The 22,446-nt window shown below is 40.4% G+C and overlaps 1 protein-coding gene across 3 annotated transcripts in view; it reads left to right on the plus strand.

Annotated features, from left to right (window-relative positions):
- Positions 1-18,899, plus strand: part of LOC118414649 (saccharopine dehydrogenase-like oxidoreductase) — a 55,938-nt gene extending 37,039 nt beyond the window's left edge. For all 3 annotated transcript variants that reach the window (XM_035818842.1, XM_035818859.1, XM_035818851.1), the window contains 2 exons: positions 11,478-11,559; positions 17,934-18,899. In XM_035818842.1, the coding sequence (XP_035674735.1) occupies positions 11,478-11,559; positions 17,934-18,042 (191 nt within the window). In that variant the 3' untranslated portion in view covers positions 18,043-18,899. The remainder of the gene's footprint in view (positions 1-11,477; positions 11,560-17,933) is intronic.
- The last annotated feature ends 3,547 nt before the right edge of the window (positions 18,900-22,446 follow it).

A 22,446-nucleotide genomic window follows, 5' to 3' on the forward strand; every position in this document is an offset into this window, starting at 1 on the left:
ATGTCTGTATCTCTGTTATACTTTGTCTGACCCTTGCTCTTCCCTCATGACCTCAATGAAAAGCGGCCTGCAGGCCAATTTGAGCTTTCATGAATAAACAAAGGTTCAAACAAAAATCAAACAAACTTTACTACCATGGCTGTCTGTCAAAGTGTTATCTGTCGCACAGACACATTGCACTATCAACCAATCATGAGTCACCTCAATAAAAGGTTGACAGCTGTACCTTAGTTTACCTCACCATCCCATGCAGGTAGTCACACTATAACGTTAGTACCTCCATGTCTGCATGTTCGGGTTAACATGCTGGAAATATTATTTACCTTTCATAGCATGGTTTTCTTCACAGAGTCAAACTCTTATTGTGTCCTTGTAAAAAATAGTTTCAGGTATGAAATGATGATGATGATGTTATTGCAGGTATTTTAAGCTATCTCTTAAATGTCCCTACAGATTCAGTAGATGTTCCCTCTGCAATGCCTGTCTGGCGCAGTGATATGCACGCACATACAAATTGTATGTTGGAGATAATGTCCTTTTAGAGTGTGTGTACAGTTTTCAAGCTCTGGTGCTGGAAAGGATAAGTACTCATTTCCCAGGCTGCAAAGTAGGGAGTAAAAAACACATTACCCCTGGCAGTTGGCTGCCAAGGTTGCGAGCAACAAAACAACTCAGGACTATAAAGGGACGCGGAATGGGTCTTAAAGAAATGGGGCCGAGAACAGCAGCCAGTATGAATATTTCATAGTGAAGTATAGTGTCTATTTAATGGGGCAAATGACTTCACTTTCCCGGGAGTCTGTCTCAATTATTCATGCAGCCGTTTCTTTTTTCTGTGCATTATACATGTACATTCCTTGGGTGCCTCTTAAAGCCAGAGTCGGTAATTGATGTGGGAATAACAGTCATATGGAGCGTCTCCACATGCTGCTGGTGCATTGTGTTTGCCTCCAAACAATTCTGTTTCACCTCACTGCAACATAAAAGAAAAGTGCACAGGGTTGGACAAGTTTTCTAAATTTCACTTGTGCTATCGGGCAAGCACATAAAAAATCTACTTGCCCAAACCAATTTTTCACTTGTCCAAAATTGAAATGTCACTTTTATATGCATTTTCACTTCCAACAATGGAATTTGTGTTATTGCCTATTTTCTATCTTTACCATTTATTGCTGTCATGACTGTAAAATGTAATAAGTATGTCAAAACCTCACTTAATGGAAAAATCTTACTTGCCCAATCAGGCAAGTGGGTAGGTCGTGCACTTGCCCAAATGGCACTTTCACTTGCCCAGGACAATAGGGCTAGTGGACTTGTCCAACCGATAAATATTCAAAGTAGGTCCTGTCTAAGGAACAGAGAAATTGTGCCACATAACTTATACTATAGTTACTGTGTCACAGCAGTTTGTTTCCAACCTATCACTCTGTGGTGCTGCCGTAATATTGTTGTATCAGAATTGGACAGAAGAATCTAGAATGCATACCCAGTATAAGTCCTCTACCATTCAGGATTCAGATACGTTCATGGGAAAATAACATTCCAGATTAGATAATAAATCCTTGGTGTGATATTGCGTAGTGCTTGCTTCTGAAATTTTTGATCGATTAGAAATCTGGATATCATGTACCATCTCTCAAACTGTGTGTAAATCTTACATCAAATTCAGGGCTGGAAATACCACCTGCATATGCTGGTTAGTGCAGGTAAAAATGGAGCTGTGCAGGTATTTCTGGTGTCAACCTGCACCTGACCTGCACTGGTCCATGTACTGGGTTTTATATGTAAATGTCATATGATGTAAGTGTATGTGGATTGTTATTAGCTGCATTGAATGTTACTAGTACCTATAAAGTATAAAAGACAAAAAAAAAGCAATGGTTCCTGAACAACTTTAGTATAATCCATAATTCTTAAATTCTGAGTGGTACGGGTAAACTTTGTCTGGTGCAGGTGATTTTCAATGTTACCTGCACCTGTGCAGGTATGCAGAAAAAAGTATTTTGTACCCTGAAATTGCACCACGATGGTGATGAATAGTGTACATCTTTATACTCTACAATGTGTCTGATTTCACACCCACATCTTGTGTTTATATACAATTGATTCCATCCAGGAGATACCAAAGTCTGATGGACATTTTTATTGACAACATGATTCCAAATTGGGTAGGAGTAACAACTCGTCTGTCTGTAGCCTCAGGCGGCAGTTTTATGTGGGAGGTTTAGACATCTCCGAGGTGTAACGGCGTCAGCAAATGGTCCAGTGAAAGTTGATAGATAATTGGTTATTTTATGATGCTTGCACACTTGCGTATGAGTTCCAGCTCTATGCATATGTTTTAGCTGGATATGACAATACTGTTGTAGCACTGGTGAAGGATGGGGAACCTGGAAAAATTCCCACCAGTGCCAGGTGTGTCATCAACTCTTCTGTATCTGAATCAAGACATTTAGACCAAGATCTAAACGTCACAAGTAAATAATGCAAACCTTTTTGTGGTTTTCTTTTTTTTAAGGTATGGTATTTGCTAATCAACAAACCAACACTATAGAGAAGAGATATTCAGCATAGATGTTTGAGAACTGATGGTATAGAGGCCAGTGTGGGGGAATCACTGTTCTGTCAAACTATGGGTTGGATTGTTAGCGTAGTACATGTACAAACATTTAATGGTTTTGTTATAATATTCTGCATATCTGAACATAAATTGTTTTGCTTAATTTAACATATGTTATCATCATTTGTATACATACACAAGATTGTTTTTTCACCATTGTAGATTAAATTGTTTGTTACAGAGTGGGTGGAGACTCCTGAAGAAACTAGATGCACTTTCTCATTAAATACCTGTTTAGTAGGATACCTATTCCTTATGAATCATTCCCATCATGATCGGGTGGGGGGGTAGAGGCTGTCACTATGCCCCTGTGCCTCTAGGGTACCCATAGTGTGACTCTACATCAACGTTTATATTCCACTGTAGTACATAATCTGTGTTTTAAACCCCAAAGGCCTGGCTGTATGGAGGTATTTGGCATCATGGAATATTCTGCAACTTAAAGGAGCCCAATTTTGTTTTTTCAAATTCAATTTACAAGTCATTTTTACACACAGTAAGGTTAAATAACACTATCTCATTTCATGTCAAACTTGAAGGTTTATTGTGGTGCACAATGAATCAAGGGCTCTATTTGCGGCATGTTTGTGCATTCTTTTTAAACGCTGAAAGTATGAGATAATGATAGAAATGTGCCCAGTAAATGCCAATATCGTACCGATTGTTTCATCTAGAATATTTTCAATTTAAATGCTCTAAAAATCGCATTTGGTGCCTTTACTTCTGCCTGTCAGATCCTGTTCTTGCATGTACCTCTGTCACTGTAGTCTGTAGGACACTTAAATGAGATCTTCTCAGGAGCCAGGGTTGCGTCACTACATGTAACTTTGAAGATTGGAACCAGTTTGTAACATCTTAAGTGAAAACCATCCTTCAGACAGTCCCTTTGGTGATACCCTGGCTTAAACTCCCCCGGAGCACTAATGTGAGATCTGCGGGCTGACTGCCTTGGGTCCCCGAACAAAACTTGCTAGCTACCCGGTCCTGTCTGGCTCCCAGGGTACTTTGATGAGGGATATGTTTGTCTGGTGCTGGAGACTTGACATCGGTGGTGGTGACATTCGCGGCTGCCTTGGTGGCTGGACTGCCGAAATCATCCCATTAAACTGTCTAATCTGCTGTAATGGGACCATGAAGTTGTTAATCTGAGTTACATTAAAGCTGTGAGGCTAGCAACTCAGCTCTCATTAGAGAGCTCACTTCCGCTACACCTGCAGTTACATGTAACACTTAATTCAGCGTGTTGGGTGGTGGAAATGTTGATGTATGTTTTATTGTGGTGTGGGTTGCTGTTACCGTCACATAAGATTACAACACTGCATTCAGATTAAAAACATGGTCTGTCAGATCCTTAAACACCGTCACACTATCAAGTTTTATGTGAGAACATTCAGATGGAGAAATGAGGGAATGGAGGATGAGTTGTCATGTGGTGGGTTGGCATGGAAGTAGCCACACACTTGGCATTCCCTGCCCGAGTCCAGACAGACACACAGGCACCAGTTCTGACCTGTAAAATGCTGATGGCTCATCCTGGGACCAATGTGGAAGGAACAAATTAACCAGACTGGAGTTAACCATATGTCTGGCTGGGGCTTTAGCGAGGGCTCTACAATTGCAGTGGGTATCGGAGAGATCAAGTGTCTCCTGTTTAGGGAGACGGATCCACTTTTAATGGCGACCAGTGAGGCCTGTATGCAGGATGTATATGAGGCAGGGGGACCCCGAAGTCGTCTATCTTTTTGAGTCAGCCCTAGTTATAGCTTGGAGTGAAGGGACTAAGGGGAACTCTGGGTGATCATGGGTGGCTCGTTGGGTCAGGTCCTGTGCTCAGGGGAACAGTAGGGAGAGTGTGTGGATGGGAGGATGATCGGAACTAATGGATTTGCGGGATTTTGTTGTGTTGTCTTGCTTGACATTGCATTACTGCTCAGCGTACTTGATGTAGATGTAATTGGTTGAAGTGATCCCATGCAAGACTCTTCAGACTGGCGCATGAAGATTGGACTTGGAGGAGCTTGACACAAAAGGATACCCTCAATTGTGGAGGACCTGTACTGATGTCTGACTTGTTAAGAAGTCCAAAATTTGATTCAATCTTTTTAAAACTTGAATTGGGATGGCAAGTTTGACACAAAGCTTGACACAAAAAGGTACCCTCAATTGTGGAGGATCTGTACGGATGTCTGACTGGTTAAGAAGCCCCAAATTCAACTCAATCTTAAGACTTGAATTGGGATGGCACATTGGCATTGTTGTTTAGAACCCTGAGTGACATTATTGAGAAGCAAGTCTCCATGGAGGTATTGTTGGGTATCTTCCCTTCTGCACCAATCATGGATCAGCATTAGCCCCCACTTATCAGTCTCTACAGTAGAGCTTCAGGCACATCCAGAGGGACACATGAGCTCATCGAAACCCAGATACGTGTGACAAAAGTGCTCTGTATTATGCAGCGCTAATGTGAAAATCAGGCCGAGAGCTGATCAGACGACTCTATCCCTCACCACAGTTAAGGTACTGTGTAGGAAGCAGTATGAAATGATGTACGGTCACAGAGAAGATTGGTGACATCATGTTGACAAAACTTTGATGTTATTGAACTAGAGACCATTCCAAGACACCATGCGGATGTTTGTTGCCATTGTTTATAAATGATTTTAAAGTTTTGTAATTATATGTCTAGGACATTTGATACTTCAGATATATTTTTAACACTGTTTCAACTTTATAAATATTTCCCTGGTCCTGAAAAACTTTGGAAATATTCATGGTGCGGAATTGGATACTTCTAATGGTTTCTAAATACAAAATGTAATGATAACAGCATTCTACCATTATTTACCATTTTTTACCATTTTTTGTAAATGGTGCGGTGGGCTGGGAAGATAGCAATTCACACATCCTTGCAAAGTATGGTTGGGTGCCATGCAACAATGGCCCACCACAAAGGATCCACCAGTGCCCAGCAGTGAAATCTAAAAATATACAGATGCAACAATAGGGCTTACTTTTATGGGGGCAATAAACTAATTTTACCATTTGACCAGGTTTACCATTTTTTGTAAATATTTGTAAATGTGAAATAATCACAGAGAGGTTTCACAATTATTCTAAATAAAGATATTTTTGTACAGTTACTTTCAAAATGTTTCTAAAATATTCAAAGAAATTCAAATAAATGAGTATTTTCTTAGTCAATTTTTTGAAAATAATTTAATTATTGTGGCTCAGATATTCTTTTATTCAAAATAATTCAGACTAATTATAAATATCGCCTAAAAACCCTCATGGTGTCTTGGAATGGACTCTAGTCTAACAGTAGTTTCTAACACAAAAATTGGACTCACCCAAATATTCGACTGAACATCACCAGTCTTTGTCAAGGAAACAATTCCAAAAATTTTTGTGAGTCCAATTTTTGTGTTGGATATTACAGTTAAACTAGTTCAAGAATGACTTCTACCAACACAGATGAACTTTCAAGTTAAAACTTTGATGTGTAGAGGAACATAAACTGCTTGTAGATTAACACTGGGTTGACAGGCCTGTCCTTGGTGCTGAACGGCTGAAGTAGGGGATGCATCATGAAAGAAGTCCACAGTACGTGTAATACTAACTTTTTTTGCTGATGGTGGTCAGCACGTCTTCTAAAGAATCAATTCACTTTGTCGTATTACTATCATGTTTAACATGGATGCCTCAAGAGACATTGTGAGCCATGTAGATAATAGACAAATGCAGCATTTGTTGAAACTTCATACCATATATGCCTTTACTATGGGACTAAAGCTGTGTACCCAGGTGTGAAATTATGTTGAGGTAGTTTTAGATCTGTAACTGTACTTGAACAATTTGACAATGTAGCCTGTGGTCTTCAATGATGCTAGAAATGTAGAGTATATATTCAGAGCAGGTACATGTATATCACAGAGCGGTTATCTCATGCTCATGCAAAGAGCTCATGATCTCAAATCAAAGATGGTTGTAATTTCAATGCCCATACAATGTTTTTATATTATTTGCAGTACTAAATTTTCATCTTTGTGGAAGAAATAACATGTTTTTAGTAACAAAATATCAAGTCAAAAGTTCTATACTTGAGTTTAAGTCTATTCAGGTCCATTACCATTAAATTGATGTACCAGTTTGCAGCCCTACATGGGCCCATCACATAGCAGCCATGAGTTTACAGATGGAGTGCTACCTCATTCAGTATGTATATGCAGATGTATTGATAGTCAGTCCTGTGGAGATGTCAAGATAGGCTACATATTTGATGGTAGTAGGTACAAAATTGTGGGACACAGTTCATTCTACCGAGACCAATTGGCCAGTGGCACACCATATGTAGATAGACACATTTGTCGTGATACATTAGTTAAGAAACAGCCTACGGCACAAAATGGACAGGATCCGTCATCAATAGAGCAGAAATATCGAAAATCACACCTAGTAACAAAGGAATGAAGGGGTGAAATTGATCACATGAGCTGCTTGTGCTATGGAGCCTTGCAGTCTTGTATACTGGACACCTCTGAACCTGTCTATAGAGTTGGCCGTATTGAAGACTACGAAATATTTGACTTGCTTTATGTGTGGTGAAAGTTTTCAGTAGCCTATCGTTTAATGATTCATATAAATATTCAAGGCTTTGAGGGAATGTACATACATATATACCTAGTCATACTCTTTAATATTGAGTTGTAGCGTTAATGAAGTTCTGCTTCCAGTGCAATCTATCACTCATCATTACAGTTAGGTCCTTATCACATAGTCCAGTCTCTGATTCAATAAAATTCTTTAAGGAATATACATCATGCAAATATTATTGGTGGCTGTCCTGTTTACAAGTTTTTCAGGGATGAAGAAGGATGTACAGTCAAACCTGTATTAGCGGCCACCTTTGCATAACAGCCACCTGCCCATAGTGGCCACTTTTTGTCGGTCCCTTGGATTCGTAATGATTAAGAAATAGGCTTAGCGGCCACCTGTCCAACGCGGCCACGGCCACACGATTTCCGGTCCCGCAGGTACAAAAACACTGCCGATTACGGCCACGCGGACCGCTGATCTATGTTTTGGCACGCGTTTGGCCATATGCAGCAGCCGTATCGTCACCCTACGCCGGATTTAAAACCTCTTTGATTTATTTTCGAAACAAAACTTCGTAAACTGGCGCTACCCATACCCGCTGACAAACGAGGTCATATAAGGTCAATAGACGACACCAATATTACGGCGGTAAATTGTGATAAAGTTACGTTCTAATACACTATCGCTTAGGTCAATTTACATCACAAAAACTTTCTAAATAAATTGTTACAAAGACAAAATGATATGAACTTCAAACTATGGTGGATTGTATTCTTACATTTATTAAGAGATAAGTCTAAAATGACGAGACTTTTCTTGTGAGTACCACATTAGCATAATGGGCGAATCTGACGTGTGAACGCGAGCGGGAACACACGGACGGCGAAGTGTCAAAGGATACAAGACGAAAGGTCAAAGAAATATGACGATACCGGTCTCTTCAGACAATTGTAGAACATTTTAAACTTTTTATAGGTTTTGTTTTCTTAATACATATAGTGTAAAAATCATTGCAGTACATGTGCAGTACTGTATTATGTGAATAAAGATCAGTGGGTACTAAAACCATATGATTGTGTAACTTATTGGTTGTGGTCAATTAATTAGCATATTCTCTATAGTGGCCGCCTCTCTATAGTGGCCAATTTTGACCAGTCCCTTGAGTGGCCGCTATAGACAGGTTTGACTGTACTTGTTTGTTGGGAGAAGACAGCCCACTAAGCTCCCACCTGTTGCTGGTCCCTCCTTCATTACATGGTACTTGGGCATGGAGGATGGGAGATCTCTGGGAGCCAGACAGCCTGGGCTCTTCTCTGGGGTGTCTCCAAGGGTCACCAGGCTGGCCATTTTTTCTCTTAGGCCACACCAATTTTATTTGTTGCTTCTAGGATTTTTTTAGAAAAAAAATTAGATTGGTCGGTCGAAAAAAAATATTAAAATAAACTTTTGCAAAAAGTCGGGGTAGGACAAATCGAGGGGCTTACCTGTTACACAACAAAAATAACAACAGGTTTAGCATGAAATACGGAAATACGGACAGAAAAACCTGAATTTTCGATATTTGGGGGATCCCTGTTAACAAAGTCCAAAGTTTGAAGAAAAATGATAAATGTACCGTCCTAAATAGGTACAGTGTTGGCAGGTACAGTGTTGGCAGGTTCACAGTCAATATTATCAGAACAGGAAAGACCTGGTGTACCAGTAGTCAGGAAAGATCTCATCCAGTTATTGTCCTTAAAGGTTCTGACTGTCATAAAGATGAGTAATGGTAGGATTTCTGTCCATTATTCTGTGACCTTTCAGTCACTAGCAAGTTATCAGCACAGAGATTCCACAGGCCTATCAAGTGCCAACATGCAATTTGTATGGGATTTAGGAGAAAGACATTGCACTACATATCCCCAATGGTAATAGCAATACTAGTAGTTTTATATGCTGTTTTATCCTTTTATGAATGAAATTTGTGTTTGCAAGTGATCCAACAAAAGGAAGATACGAGAAAGACAGTGTTAGTTTTAGAATTACCTGTAATCCATTTACATGATAATTAATTGCTCCGCGTATGGAGGTTCTCCTCAATCCCATTGGAGTATTGTAGTTGACGATGTTCTAATGTTTGCAGCTGTACATTTTTGTATCTCACAATCCCTTTGCTGCATTCATACATAGTTTGGCGTGTCATCTGCCCGCATGTGCAAGATGATGCAAATTGTCTTTCTTCGGAACACGGCACAGTGGTTCAAGAAAAATGTACTCGTGAAGAGCCGCGAAAGGAAATATTGTGGTATGTTGCAATTACAGAAAGTCACAATGATTAATCAATGTTTGCTTCTCAAAAGTATGTTTTTCACGAACTGTGTTGCTAGTTTATGAACTAGTTTCCCATGTTCAGGGTTGGACAAGTCCACTAGTCCGATTGTCCCAGGCAAGTGAAAGGGCTGATCGGGCAAGTGCATGTCCTACCCCACTTACCTGATCAGGCAAGTAAGATTTTTCGATGAGTGAGATTTTGATATACTTGTACTTGTTATTTTTTTAACAGTCATTTACATCCTTAATTGAATTACCTTGCAACAAAACCCTCGAGTCTGAAGAATGATTTTTGATGGCGCAATGTCCAATAACAGGGAAAAAGGGTGTATGTTTGGTGCAAATGCGAACGCATATGTTAATTGAATAATACTATAATATTGGTTGTGGAATGCAAACAGAAAATGTTGTACTTTGGTTAAACTTTGGTTAAATCTGTATCTGTATCTTTATAGCCGGTATAACCGCCGTTCGGCGTAACACACCAGCTTTAACACAGATTCGGCCTAACGCACCAGGTTTCATATGCCCTTTAAAAAGTGTTTCACCACAAACACCATGATAGTTACTTCATGAAGGAATGTGTCCCACAGACTCTTGTATGTATTTCTATCTTCTCATACATCTGTATTCTTGAAGATGGTCAGAAATGTCCTCATCTATTTTTCATTACTTGCTGCCATACCTCCCTGAGTCCCTGTCTAGGTTTTATGGAATGCTAAAGAATCCTGAAGTTGTAACTCATTCCCTTTGGCATCACACAAGGATGGCTTCCCGTAATTGGTTTGCAGGTATTTATTCATTAAGCTGCCTGTTACTTCATAAACTTAGATGAAATATTCATCTGATAGCGAACGTTACAGCACAGGGTGTGGCCTTGCGTTTAATGTCTTATCCATGAGTTTTTTCACTCCATTGAAAGTAATACAAAAATATGCATGTTTTTTTACATGGGTGCATTCATAATGAAGCTACAGGAAACTGTTCATTCTTTGTTGAGCACATTTTCCCTAGATCATGAGAAACATTGCCAATGACCAATAAACACACGTTCTTTGTTAATAGCAATTACAAACTACACTTTGTTACTCCCTGTAACTTAGTGTAAGAGGCACTTTTTCGCTGTTCATGTGCAACTGCACCACCTAGAACCTAGGACTGTGTACATTTGTAACTCCAACATTGCGCACAGTTGCCAAACATTAACGACCATTAACTGCTAATTTCTTCAGTTACAAACAAACTTTCACCAATCTAACATTTGAGATCTGCTGAGCTGGCAAAAGGGGAATTTCTCACCTGTAAAAACACACGTCCATACAGCGCTTTATTTTTTGGGTCGGATCTATTGTAGGGTGCCCACTCGGAATAATACATGAACGAGACCTGAAAACACGGGTCTGTGGCCAGCTCCTACTACAGTGTGAGCTTTGCTCCAGCCTGTTAATATTTGCCACCTGTTAGTGTGAGTGTGACTGATGCGTTGTGGCAGGATGATCTATGGAGGGGACCTATCTGTGTCAGGTGTGACTGCTGCAGGCTCCCCCTCCAATACACAGCCTGCAAAATGAGTTATGTCCAATTTTCTGGGCACAGAGCTGCTCCAGGAATGGGAATAAGATGAGGTTTTCTGAAGTGAAGGGAAATACATCTTAACCTGGTGGTCGACATGACAAGTTCCCAGTGAAAGTGACATATGGCACAAAGATGATCCTAATATCTTTTTCTCTTATCAATTACAGGCAAAGGAAATTAAAGGCTGTTATGAGCCCATTTATAGCTACTAAATTTTTCAGTACAGTTCGAACTGTTGCTATGGTTGATAGTTATGATCCTGTGTGGTGTTCGTGCTGTGATTTGTGCGTCTCTGAGCCAGTCCTAATGATTCTATGGGGATTTATCGCATCTCTCCTGCCTTTGAAATTGACGTCAGAACTCTCTCTCTTTCCAGAGGCTGGGTACGTCACCACGCCCATCGTGATGGTACAAGCGGCAATCACCTTGCTGAAGGAGATGAAGAAATTTCCTGCCAAGTGAGTTCAGCCAGTGGAAATGGGTGCTATGAATTATGATTGTGTAGCCTAGGCTTAGGCCATGCAAAATTGATCTCATGGATGCAGTGATTTTCACCTGCTTTATGAAAACAAAAAAATTCACTCCAAAATTAGAGGCAAAGATACACAATACTAGTACTTATTATAGGGTATGCTGGTGCAGTATGCTGGTGTGTAGGTGTTGTGTGTAGGTGTTTTGAGGTGAGATAGAAAGAGATCGTGACCGATAGATATCTACCAAAACCATTTGTTTGTTCAAATAACAACACAAAAATGTGCTTTTACTGTATTCTCTCTGTCATTATCACAACATTTATCATCACTTTTCAAACTTCCCAAATTTAAAGTTAAACATATTGGTTTTTCAATTGATTTTCATTCTTGCATTGAGTTTCCAGTGGATGTCCTCCACTCAATGACTGGTTTGTTTGGCCTTACATGAAAAATGTAGAATTGCACACTTCCCCGTGACCTTGCCATTGCTATTTTTAAACACGCAGGAGAAGTTCTGAACAGGAGTTGAATCATGGCACAGAGTTCATCAAATTTCACCAGTCTTTTACCTTTTCAACATTTGTAGATTGTATCAATGTCAATGTCAATGAAAAGGACACTTTCAAGACACTTGAAGGGTTTAAAGTAAAGGAGCCGCTGTGATCCCCAAGGAAGTGGGATCACTTTCTTAGATCCAGGGTCTGCCCCTGGTCAATGTCATCAGTCACGGTCATTGCCCATAGATCATTGCTCAGGCCACACCAATTAATTTGTTGCTTCTCGGATTCACCAAAAAGTTCAGAGAAAGAATAACACTGGTTTTGCTGTCATAAACTTGGAATGTTGCCATTCAGAGCCACATACACATAATTTCAGTCTAAAAACAATGCATTTTATATTCAGAACATTAGTAACAAATGAAAGGAAGGGATTTGTTGCATAAAATGTACCATTAAACTTCTCAGGTTGTTGTTTTTTTGTGTTATTTAAGCCGTATATCTTCACCCCAGACATTAAGAAAAAATTTATTTTTATTTTTTCCTTGACCTGTTGGTCCAATTTTGTTCTGAAAAAATCTTAGAAGCAACAGATAAATTTGATGTGGCCTTAGAAATACTGGAGGTTAGAGAAGCTGGATCAATCTTCAGTGTTGTCAGGCATGTTTAACCAATACATACTTACTAGGAGTGGCTTGTTTGAAAACAGCATTGGCTGATGTCTCCGTGGGTCAGGTAGGTATGGGAACCACATGTTGGGAATTGTATGGAAACCACTGAATTTGTATGGAAGGAAGCCATACATCACTAGTATATGAATGAGGGGAGCATTTTAGAAACCTGACGGACATCATCAGAACACTCATAGTAGTGCTGAGTCACAGCAGAGCAAAGGGTGAGTCTGAAATTGTGAAATGCTCAGGTACCAGTTACATGGCATCTCTCTCCCTTAGTCCCTGTACCTCTTAGGAGGGTCTGCATGGGGGGTCCCGACAGCGATTTACGCTGAATTCAGAAGAACCCCCTACGTATTACGCTAAATCAAGGAAGGCAATTACGCTAAATTTGGTCGCCTCGCTACGAATTATGTAGATAAGATGGTTTTCCCTACGAATTACGGGAAATAGAAATAGGCTGCCTACGCCTTACGGAAAAGAGCATGCAGACCCACCTACCTCTATGTATGGAAACCACATGTTGGATTCCCTATATGTGCTGTGGCTGAGCAATGATCCCCGAGCAGACCAGTTGGTAAACCCTCAGGAATGCACCAGTGTGGCTCTGACATGACCCCATGGAAATGGGGGCTTATCAGCTAAACAATTTCTTCATCCTGTTGAGATGGAACAACTAACAGTCAAATGGAAGGCGATCAGGGTGGGAACTTAATTTGATAGTGGTGAGGGAGGATGGAAGGATGATCATGTATCACATGAGCCTGGATGCCAGACTGTTTCCAGGGCCTATACATGTACATCCCAACTCCTTGTAGTACCCTAGTTATCAGAGTACAGCACCAGCCGGCCAAGGGACTTACAGGGCATGTTGCTATGGTCTTGGAAAAGACTTGTAGCCGCTGACCGTTGTTCTCTGGCAACCAGGGTTAACTCCTCCAGACTGTTTCCAGGGCTTATACATCCCAGCTCTAGGGCCAATATGCCCCCCAAGAAATTCTACAGCAGGCCCTCCTAAGTTAGACCCTGATAAATATTACTTAGTTCGGCATGGTCTGATATCCTGGCTACATGACCTGCTATAGCTAGGAACACTTCCATCCGTATAGCCCCAATTTTACAGGACTGAAATGTCCTACGCCAGGACTGTGCCATTTCCAGTGTCTTTTATCAGCCAGGTGTTGATGCTCAGTTATTTCAATACAATGATTAGTACTGAAATACAGTAGAAGCAAGTTAATTGCACAACGGATAATTGCACACTTCTGTTTATTGCACAGGATCACCAAATTCCGTGGTGGTGCGGCCCAGCTTGATAACTTCACTTTGTCAAAGACTTTTTAAAAGACTTGTGAAAGAAGCCCATTTGACCCGCAAGGTTGAGAAAATGTAAGGCGTTTCCCCATCGGTGCTGATGTGAATTTTGGCCATTGTTGTTATGACTTCGTGTGGAGGTCAAATGAAGCACAGCTGGCTCAGTCAGCAATACATCTGGATAAGGTTCCTTTTACTGGAAGAAATTGCCACAGAAGGGACAAAAGGTCACCCAGCGCTGCAACCACCGGCTTCCCAGAAGGCCCTGCTGATGCAAAACTTAATCCTTGCCATGGGTAGAGATTGTCTTTGTTACCTCCGAGAAGGTGGTCTTCGTTTGGTCACCATGGTCATGACGTCACTTTGTTTTTGGTGATGTATGTGTGCTTCATCCGTACTGTAAATCGTACAAAGCAGCTTCAAAATAAGCAATTTATAATGGCATGCGAAAACAAATATAAATTGGAAAACTTCTACTAATGTCATAGAATATTCCAAGGTCAAAGAAGATGTTAAAGAACAAGGTGGATTTGTATGTACGTACATGTAACAGCTACATTGTGTTTGTACATATCTATCGTGCTATAGTACCCTATCCATTGTGGCTGTTACATGTAGGCAGTTATTCAGGTCAAGATTCTGGGCCCCAAGCAGATTTTCAAGAAGTGCATCATTACCAACTGACACACCCTTCCTGGGAGTAGTGTAATTTGAATTTTAAATTTTAGATTATCTGGGTGTATTTTCAGCCAGTAGGGACCCAATGTGTTGAGTAATGAGGCTGTTAAACGTGGTGGAGGCGCCATAATATAATCCATAGACAGCCTACTCATGTAACGTTAGATCAATGACCTCAAGTAGGGACACCTGGCACTAAGCTTTAACAGTGTTATCAACTCGTCTTACAATTTCTTATCATATACATCTACAACAAGAATGGCCTATTTGGTGTTAAGCAAGTTCACGTTTATTCGGTGGGGTAACCTATATCCGTTATTTTTAAAACAGTATTTAACTATGTCAAGTTGACATTATTTAATAATTTTTGAAACCACCATATCCGTCAACTTGATATCTCTAAATACCATGTTCTTGATAAAAAACAACGGATATAGGATACCTCGCGGATAAAGGTGAACTAACATGACATCCCTAAATGTCTGTTCTATAATGTGTGTTCTTACTTCAATACTTGTGTCCCAATGTTTGTTCTTGGTATAGCCTTGCCATTTTTGTCCTAAGCTGCCACCACGCCCACATTCTGAAGCAATGGAATATATGCTTCAGTTATTGCAAATTGACTATGGCTCCAGGTCCAACAATGAGTAATGACTGTGGCTATGTGACTCTCCTGTTCTCTTGGCAGAGTTCCAGCTTTGTTGGAGGCACAGGGGGCAGTACATTGTGTTTTTGTGTGAAAGGTGCTACGCCACATGCCCTCACACCTTAGGCACCTCCTAAGAGGGTCTGCATGCTCTCTTCCTTATGTCGTAGCCGACCTAACCCCCCCCCCTGGTATTTTTATTCCCCGTAACGCGTAGGGAAAACCATCTTATCACGTAATTCGAAGCAAGGCGACCAAATTTAGCGTAATTGTCTTTCTTGATGTAGCGTTATACATGTAGGTAGGGGGTTCTTCTGAATTCAGCGTAAATCGTTGTCGGAACCCCCCATGCAGACCCTTTACTATCCATCTAAGCATGGCAATATTGCTTGCCAGGCATGGTAACTACAATGTACTTAATTCTCATGTGGTATTAAAATACATCCTGGTGTAAGTTGAGTTTAATGTTAGGCCATTTTGATTTAAACATATGGATGACATCCTCTTGGAACACAAAAACTGATGCAAATAAAAAAAGTTTGACCCCCCCCCCCCCCCCAAAAAAAAATTGTCATCATTATGAAATCTTAAGTGGCCAGGAAGGTTGAACAAATGACTGAACAGCATAACCTTATGCTGAACAAGAGATTCTTCATTCTTGTTCTTCCACATCTTCTTTGACCTTGGAATATTCTATGACATTAGTATAAGTTTTCCAATATTTGTTTTTGCAATTGACAGCATTTATATGCTTATTTTAAAGCTGGTTTGCACGATTTACAATATGGTTGAAAACTTTATGTATTTTTGGAAATGGCTGAAAATTGATACTCATGTGGATGTCATCCATATAATCAAATTAACATGGCCTTAGTTGTTTTTGGTAGCATGATGTAATAGTTAATTAGTAACTGCCTTGGTGTTGAGAAAAGAAAGCTGTACCATGTGATGTGGTAGAGACAGGTACTGTAAATGCATTTAAATTTGCGGGGATTTAATTTCGCGGTAGCGGAAAAAAGGACTTTTCGCTGTGGTTTTAAGTTCGCAGTAGCACCAGGCACTGTAGTCTCATACAGCCATGTAAATATGTTTGCGGCGGTTTTAAGTTTGCAGTGAAGCGGCCACTGTGAAAACCACGAACATCAAACCACAGCAAAACTTTCTGCATTTACAGTAACTGATCCAGACTGTAGATTTTCCACAAAGTAGGACATTAGGCCCAATAAGGTTAAGGGATATAGGGCCAAATCAGATTCACCTTTCCAAGTGAATGGCAAAACCATAGCAGCAGCATAACAGGCAGTGCACTACATGCACATGTATGAGACATTTATACAGAGTGTTTGTACAGTATAATGTTTACAATGGGTTGAATACTAATAAACAACAAAGACAACAACAACAACAACAATATCAGCACTACAGATAGCACTCTTTTCTTCTGTCCAACAAATTTTGTGGTCTGGAATCTTCTAAAGCTCATCTCTTTGTCTTGACTAAGTACCCAGAGAAATGGCATGATCAAACCCCATTTCCCCCTATCTACACTGCACCATTTGGCATTCCATCATGTAAGGCCCTTATGTAGTGTACTTGTGCCTTCAGTATGTTATCATTATTTCTGCCTGGTCCTCTCATTTCTGCCAGTGTCCCCATGCGGAACCTTCTTCAAATGTCACCATTTCCACTGGCACTGTGCAATATGACCATGCAGCTATTGAAGTGGTATTTGTGTGACATATATGAATGCAGAAGTCTGTGAACCATGTGGAGATCTTAGGGAGAAATGCCAGCTTGTCATTTACACAGTCCTCACTCCCACCTCATGACGTGGGACATACAGGTACACTGCTTAGAAGACAGCAGGTGTATGTGAATATTAGGACAACACTGTCAGGCTAGGCTGAGTCTAGCTGCTGTATGGTATTGCTAGGATGACTTTGAGGATGATACGAGATAATGTGACAGCAGCTTTTTAGCTGCTTTGAAAGGTGCAGATGTGTATTTTCATTGACTAAGTCTTCTTCCTACTGTTCTATGTAGTATTGAGTGGTAGGGACACAGATGGTTATATACATTACTGGGAACTTTGGATGGTAAATATAATGTTGTGTACTTCATGAACTACAAAAAGTTTGAAATGAGCTACTTACGGGGTTCAAGTACATGACATTTTTGTTCACAGGATTTTTCTACAAAAATAGTAAAAAAAAATGATATTTCAAAAATCCATAATCTATTAAGGAAAGGTGCTAGATCAAAATTTTAAGATGTTTTATGATCCTTGTGACAGACTCTTTTTGCCCACAAAATTTTATGCAAAAATATTGAGTAGAAACTATCCCACCTAGTAGTAAAACATACATAGAGCTTTATTGAGCGACAATTGTAACAGTTCAAACTTTGTTGCGCGACAATTGTAACAGGTACAATGTATGGCAATCTGAATATACATGGGAGTTGAACTATGTACTATTGCAAATATCTAACAACTAATCTAATCTAATGAATCAGTATAAACATGACATGTATGCCTTCCTTGTTTTCCAGGGGAGGTGTGATGACTCCTGGCACAGCCTACAAGGACACCAGCCTTGTGGAGCGGCTGAGTGACAGAGGTGTGATTTTCTCCATCACTGCACCTGCAGCATCCAACTAATGACTGTCCCAAAACACAGCCTCAACCTGCCAATAGTTCATCCTCTACAAATATAGCACACAACATCTCACATTTCCAGGCAGGAGGCAGTGGGGAGTCGTGGGGACCATGAAGAGTTATGGCCTTGCCAGCGGCGGAGAACTTTTCATGTATGAATGTCATCATGAAAGATGGGAAGCCGAATCAATGTACCATTCCTTATAGATATATACACAATAGGATAGGCACGACATGTAAGTTTAACCTAGTATGTAAGAGAGTTACAAACAACAGGTAACATCCACAGGTCACTCCTTGTGAAGTTTATAGAAAAGTAGACACAAAATGAACGCATCATTTCTGGAATGATAAGGCAGTTCAAACTACATGTAGTTCGATACTGTAAATCAAAGTGTTTTCTTGGTAATATCTACGGAAAAAGCTGTACATGATCATGATAAGAAAGAAAGAAATCGATAAAACTATTAAGCAATTCTTGCTATTCATGCTGCTTTAGAGAATACCTCTAGATAGTAAATGTTGTACAATGCATTAGAAGTATGATGGTTTTGTTTTTATTGCAATATGATTATTTCTTAAACTGGTTATTGATATATTATAATTCACATTATTTAATAGTCACTTTGTTAAACAGGATTGCTTGTCCACATATTCCGAAGTAGGAGGGCAACATTTCCTGATACAGTTGTGGGAGATGGAGTGTATCTGTGTAATAATGAAATCACTAAATTAAATATTCTAAAGCTGGTATGTGAAGTTAGAGGGGGAGGGGGGTGAAGCTGCTATTTGAGTATGTGGAAATACTTGTAGTAATATGCATGGTAACCATTGCTTCCAGTGCTTTACCACTAAGTCCAGATAGTGTATCAATATCTTGTACACCTGTCCCTGAATCTGCCAAAGGACAGGTGTAACAACAACAAAGTATAAATGACTATGACCACTAGCTTGTAGTTTGTCATATGTTATGTAGTTACTCACTTACAGTGTAGAACATGTTACTCACTTACAGTGTAGAACAAACATGTAAGACCAGTATATGACCAGGAGAGGTCAGTGCCTACCAGCTAGTAAAGCTAAGGGCACAGCCTGCCTTACGTGCAATTTGTCCGCACGTTTTTTTTTTAGGCCACATCCAAAACGCTCTGAAAATGTTCAGGCTGTACAGGGCAGGCGCGTCACCTGTACTGGCACGTACAGGTGACACGAGTTTTGCCTGCACGTTAAGTTCTATGGCGTGTCTGCAAGCTCCAAAATCTGTCAGATTCCCTACGAGTTTGTACGGAGGCGTTACTTACCACTTACGGATCCTAAAGATTGCCCACGTTTTGGAACGTACACAGCACGTATTTGCACGCACGGCGGGTTGTGCACTTAGCTTGGCGTGCATGTTCACAGGCAAGCATGTTCCAATCAATCTGAAGTAACCATGTACTGACAAGTTGGATTCTCCAAGCAGATGTGGGAAGATTTACAACTTCAAACCTTCGTCACCAGTAGACTGCATCCCTTCCTTATCATCTACTGTCAAAAAGAGGATCTTACCTGTAGATTGTTATCTCCTCAATACATCTGCTTGGAAGTCAGGCTTGCTCTGGGGAGATATGAAAATAATGAATAGAGGCACATTAACATGTAGTAGTTACCAAACTGTGTACAGTACACTCTGTAGTACTGCTGCTGTATATTTTTGCTGCTCCTGCTGGTAAAGGACTTCCTTGAGACTTGAAGTGTGTGTGTGTCTTGTCTTTTTGGCACTGAGGTTTGTTGAACATCATCTAGTACAGTCAAACCTGTATCGATGGCCACCTTTGCATCATTGTTCAACCTTACTAACCACTTAGATTTCATCAGGAAGGAAATTTTGTTTCCGAAGTTTCCTTTATTTGCATGGTTGCATCAACTTTTGGGTTCCTGGAGCTGGATGTCATCCATACAATCAAATCAACTTGGCCTAGGTCTACTGTAGGAAAACAACACCCCCTTGCAGCTGGAGGCTAACTGCAGCCGGGGTATCAGAGAGGGGCGGCAGCTTTAAATTTGTTGAGGGAGTGGCTTGGGTGCAATAACCTGAGGCCACACCAAATTTATTTGTTGCTTCTCGGATTTTTTCAGAAAAAAATGGGCCGACAGGTGAAATCTACGGTGAGGATAAAACAAAAACAACAGGATTCATTTATTCAAGTTTTCAGCATTTAATGGCTTGTTTTATGCAACGAATCTCTTCTTTTGATTTGTTACTACTGTTCTGCATTGTTTTTATACCAAAATTATCATTAGTATGTGGCTCTATTTACAGGTCTGCAATATCAGAACCTTTTTTTCAAAATGAGGAAGACTGGACAGGCGAATTCAAGAAGCAACAAATGAATTTGGTGTGGCCTAAGCATGGTACATGTAACATCAGCTAGCTTGTCCTCTACATTGGCTTTCACCTGGTGCTCTGCTCTTACCTAACTGTACATACAAGTACATGCAGCTTGTTGAAATGGCTTGCTTAGCCAATACATCAATCATAATAATAATTGAGGATCAAGTAACAGTAATTGAGGATCAAACAACATGGTTGATGATAAAAGAATGAGCTGCTGCAGTCAGCAGACAGCCTGAGCGGTACTGACTGCATTGATTGTGGCACCATGAATATGAAAATGCTATGTGGTGGCACAGTGTTCTTCTAGCCAGCCTGAAATTTTTTTCCGTCCCCTGGATTTTGTTGAATTTGGAAATCCTGTCGAATGCTGAAGATGCACTTTTGCATGCTCCTACTGGAAAATTTTTAAATCTAGACCCTCTGAAATGCTATTTCCAGCATTTTGAGGGGTACATTTTGCTGGTAGACTCTGCTTGGTTCAATGGCATCAATACCTTTACACTGCGATTTTTGTCCATCATAGAGGATGGAACAGACAAAATTTTTGTCCATCCCAGGAGAGAAATTCTGTCAAAGGACGAAAGGAGGGGTGCTGGCTAGAACTCTGTGGTGGCAGATTTTTCATGAAGCTGGTAATTATAACCAAATGAAGGGTAATGCATACTGGATCATGTGTGCAGTAATAGTTCAGGTGAGTGAGAAGACAGTGTTCTGAACAGGATTTTTTCACAGCATAGGGGCATCTTAGTGCAGCAAAGCCATGTGGTAAGCATTTCAGGTGTGAGCATTGTAGAGGGGTGGGAAATTCTTTTTAAAATAATGATAAATCATCCTCAGAAACACTATTTCCTGCATTTTGAGGTGTAAATTTTAGTTGTGTAAAGCCTGCATTTTTCTACCTTGGTTATAAAACACAGGAAAAGTCCCCTTAGCTGGTTGGAACACTGTTAGGGGCCAAAATCACAGCATAGGGGATCCAAATCACAGCATAGGGGATCCAAATCACAGCGTAGGGGCCCCCTTGGCTGAAAAAGGCCTGTTGAGAACACTGGAAGATGCAGTATTTAAGAGGTGAAAAGGACGCTCTGTGTGTACGTGTCACAGAGATCAATACTTCTGGTGCAGCCAAGTACATGTAGAGGAGATAAATTGATTTTACTCGCCTACTGTTTACATTCTTAAATAGAAACCGTAGGATTCCAATAAATCATTGCTGCTGATGGCCTCCTTTGTTTCTGCAATCAAGAGTCTCTTCTTTAGGTGCTCCAATGTATCTTTTGTCTCCTTTATAACTGATTTATTCTAAAGGTTTTCAATTGATTGAGTTTTTAAGGTCCTTATTCATTACCTGAATTAATCTTAATCTTAATTACAGTTAATAATCTTCTCCATCAATTTAAAGTTAATTAAACAACACAAATTGTCCAAAGTGTGAAAGTCTTTGTCAACTTTTGAAATTCAAATACTGCAAGTATGAAATTCCCGTCATCGATCACTATGCTGTTATATAATTTTTCTCACTAACTCTCCCTCCAAACAATAGCACAAATTTTCTTCAGCAAACAGTGGCCAAATATAAATGCAAATGCCCGCTAAGGAAACGTAACAGACTGGCTCTCAGGGTAGCATCTGAGGGATCTACAGCCATGGATGGAGGATCCTCTTAGTCCCGTGGTGTGACAGTAGCCTCTTCCAGGCGCCACAGGTCGCTGGAAAACTTACTAGAAATTGGCCAAATAAGACAGAAAACACGCCAGAGGAGTACAGTTTGCACCAGGCCAGCCAACACTCCTAGGCCAATTAACTTCTACTAGGCTTTTATTTCTAACTTGGCCCCCTATTCTAAGTCCCCTATTCGGCTAGGCGGGAGTCTGGTAAAGACTAGTGTGACAGCACCATTCTTGCTGTACCACAGCCTGGCAGATAAAAGGGCTGTTGTCACACAGCTCCTGTGGGAAGCTGTCCCAGCAGCCAAGGTTAATGCAGGAGCGTCAGGAGCCTGGCCATCAGACAGCACCATCCATCCTACT

Source organism: Branchiostoma floridae, chromosome 1 (assembly GCF_000003815.2).
Source record: "Branchiostoma floridae strain S238N-H82 chromosome 1, Bfl_VNyyK, whole genome shotgun sequence".
Taxonomy (NCBI): Eukaryota; Metazoa; Chordata; class Leptocardii; order Amphioxiformes; family Branchiostomatidae; genus Branchiostoma; species Branchiostoma floridae.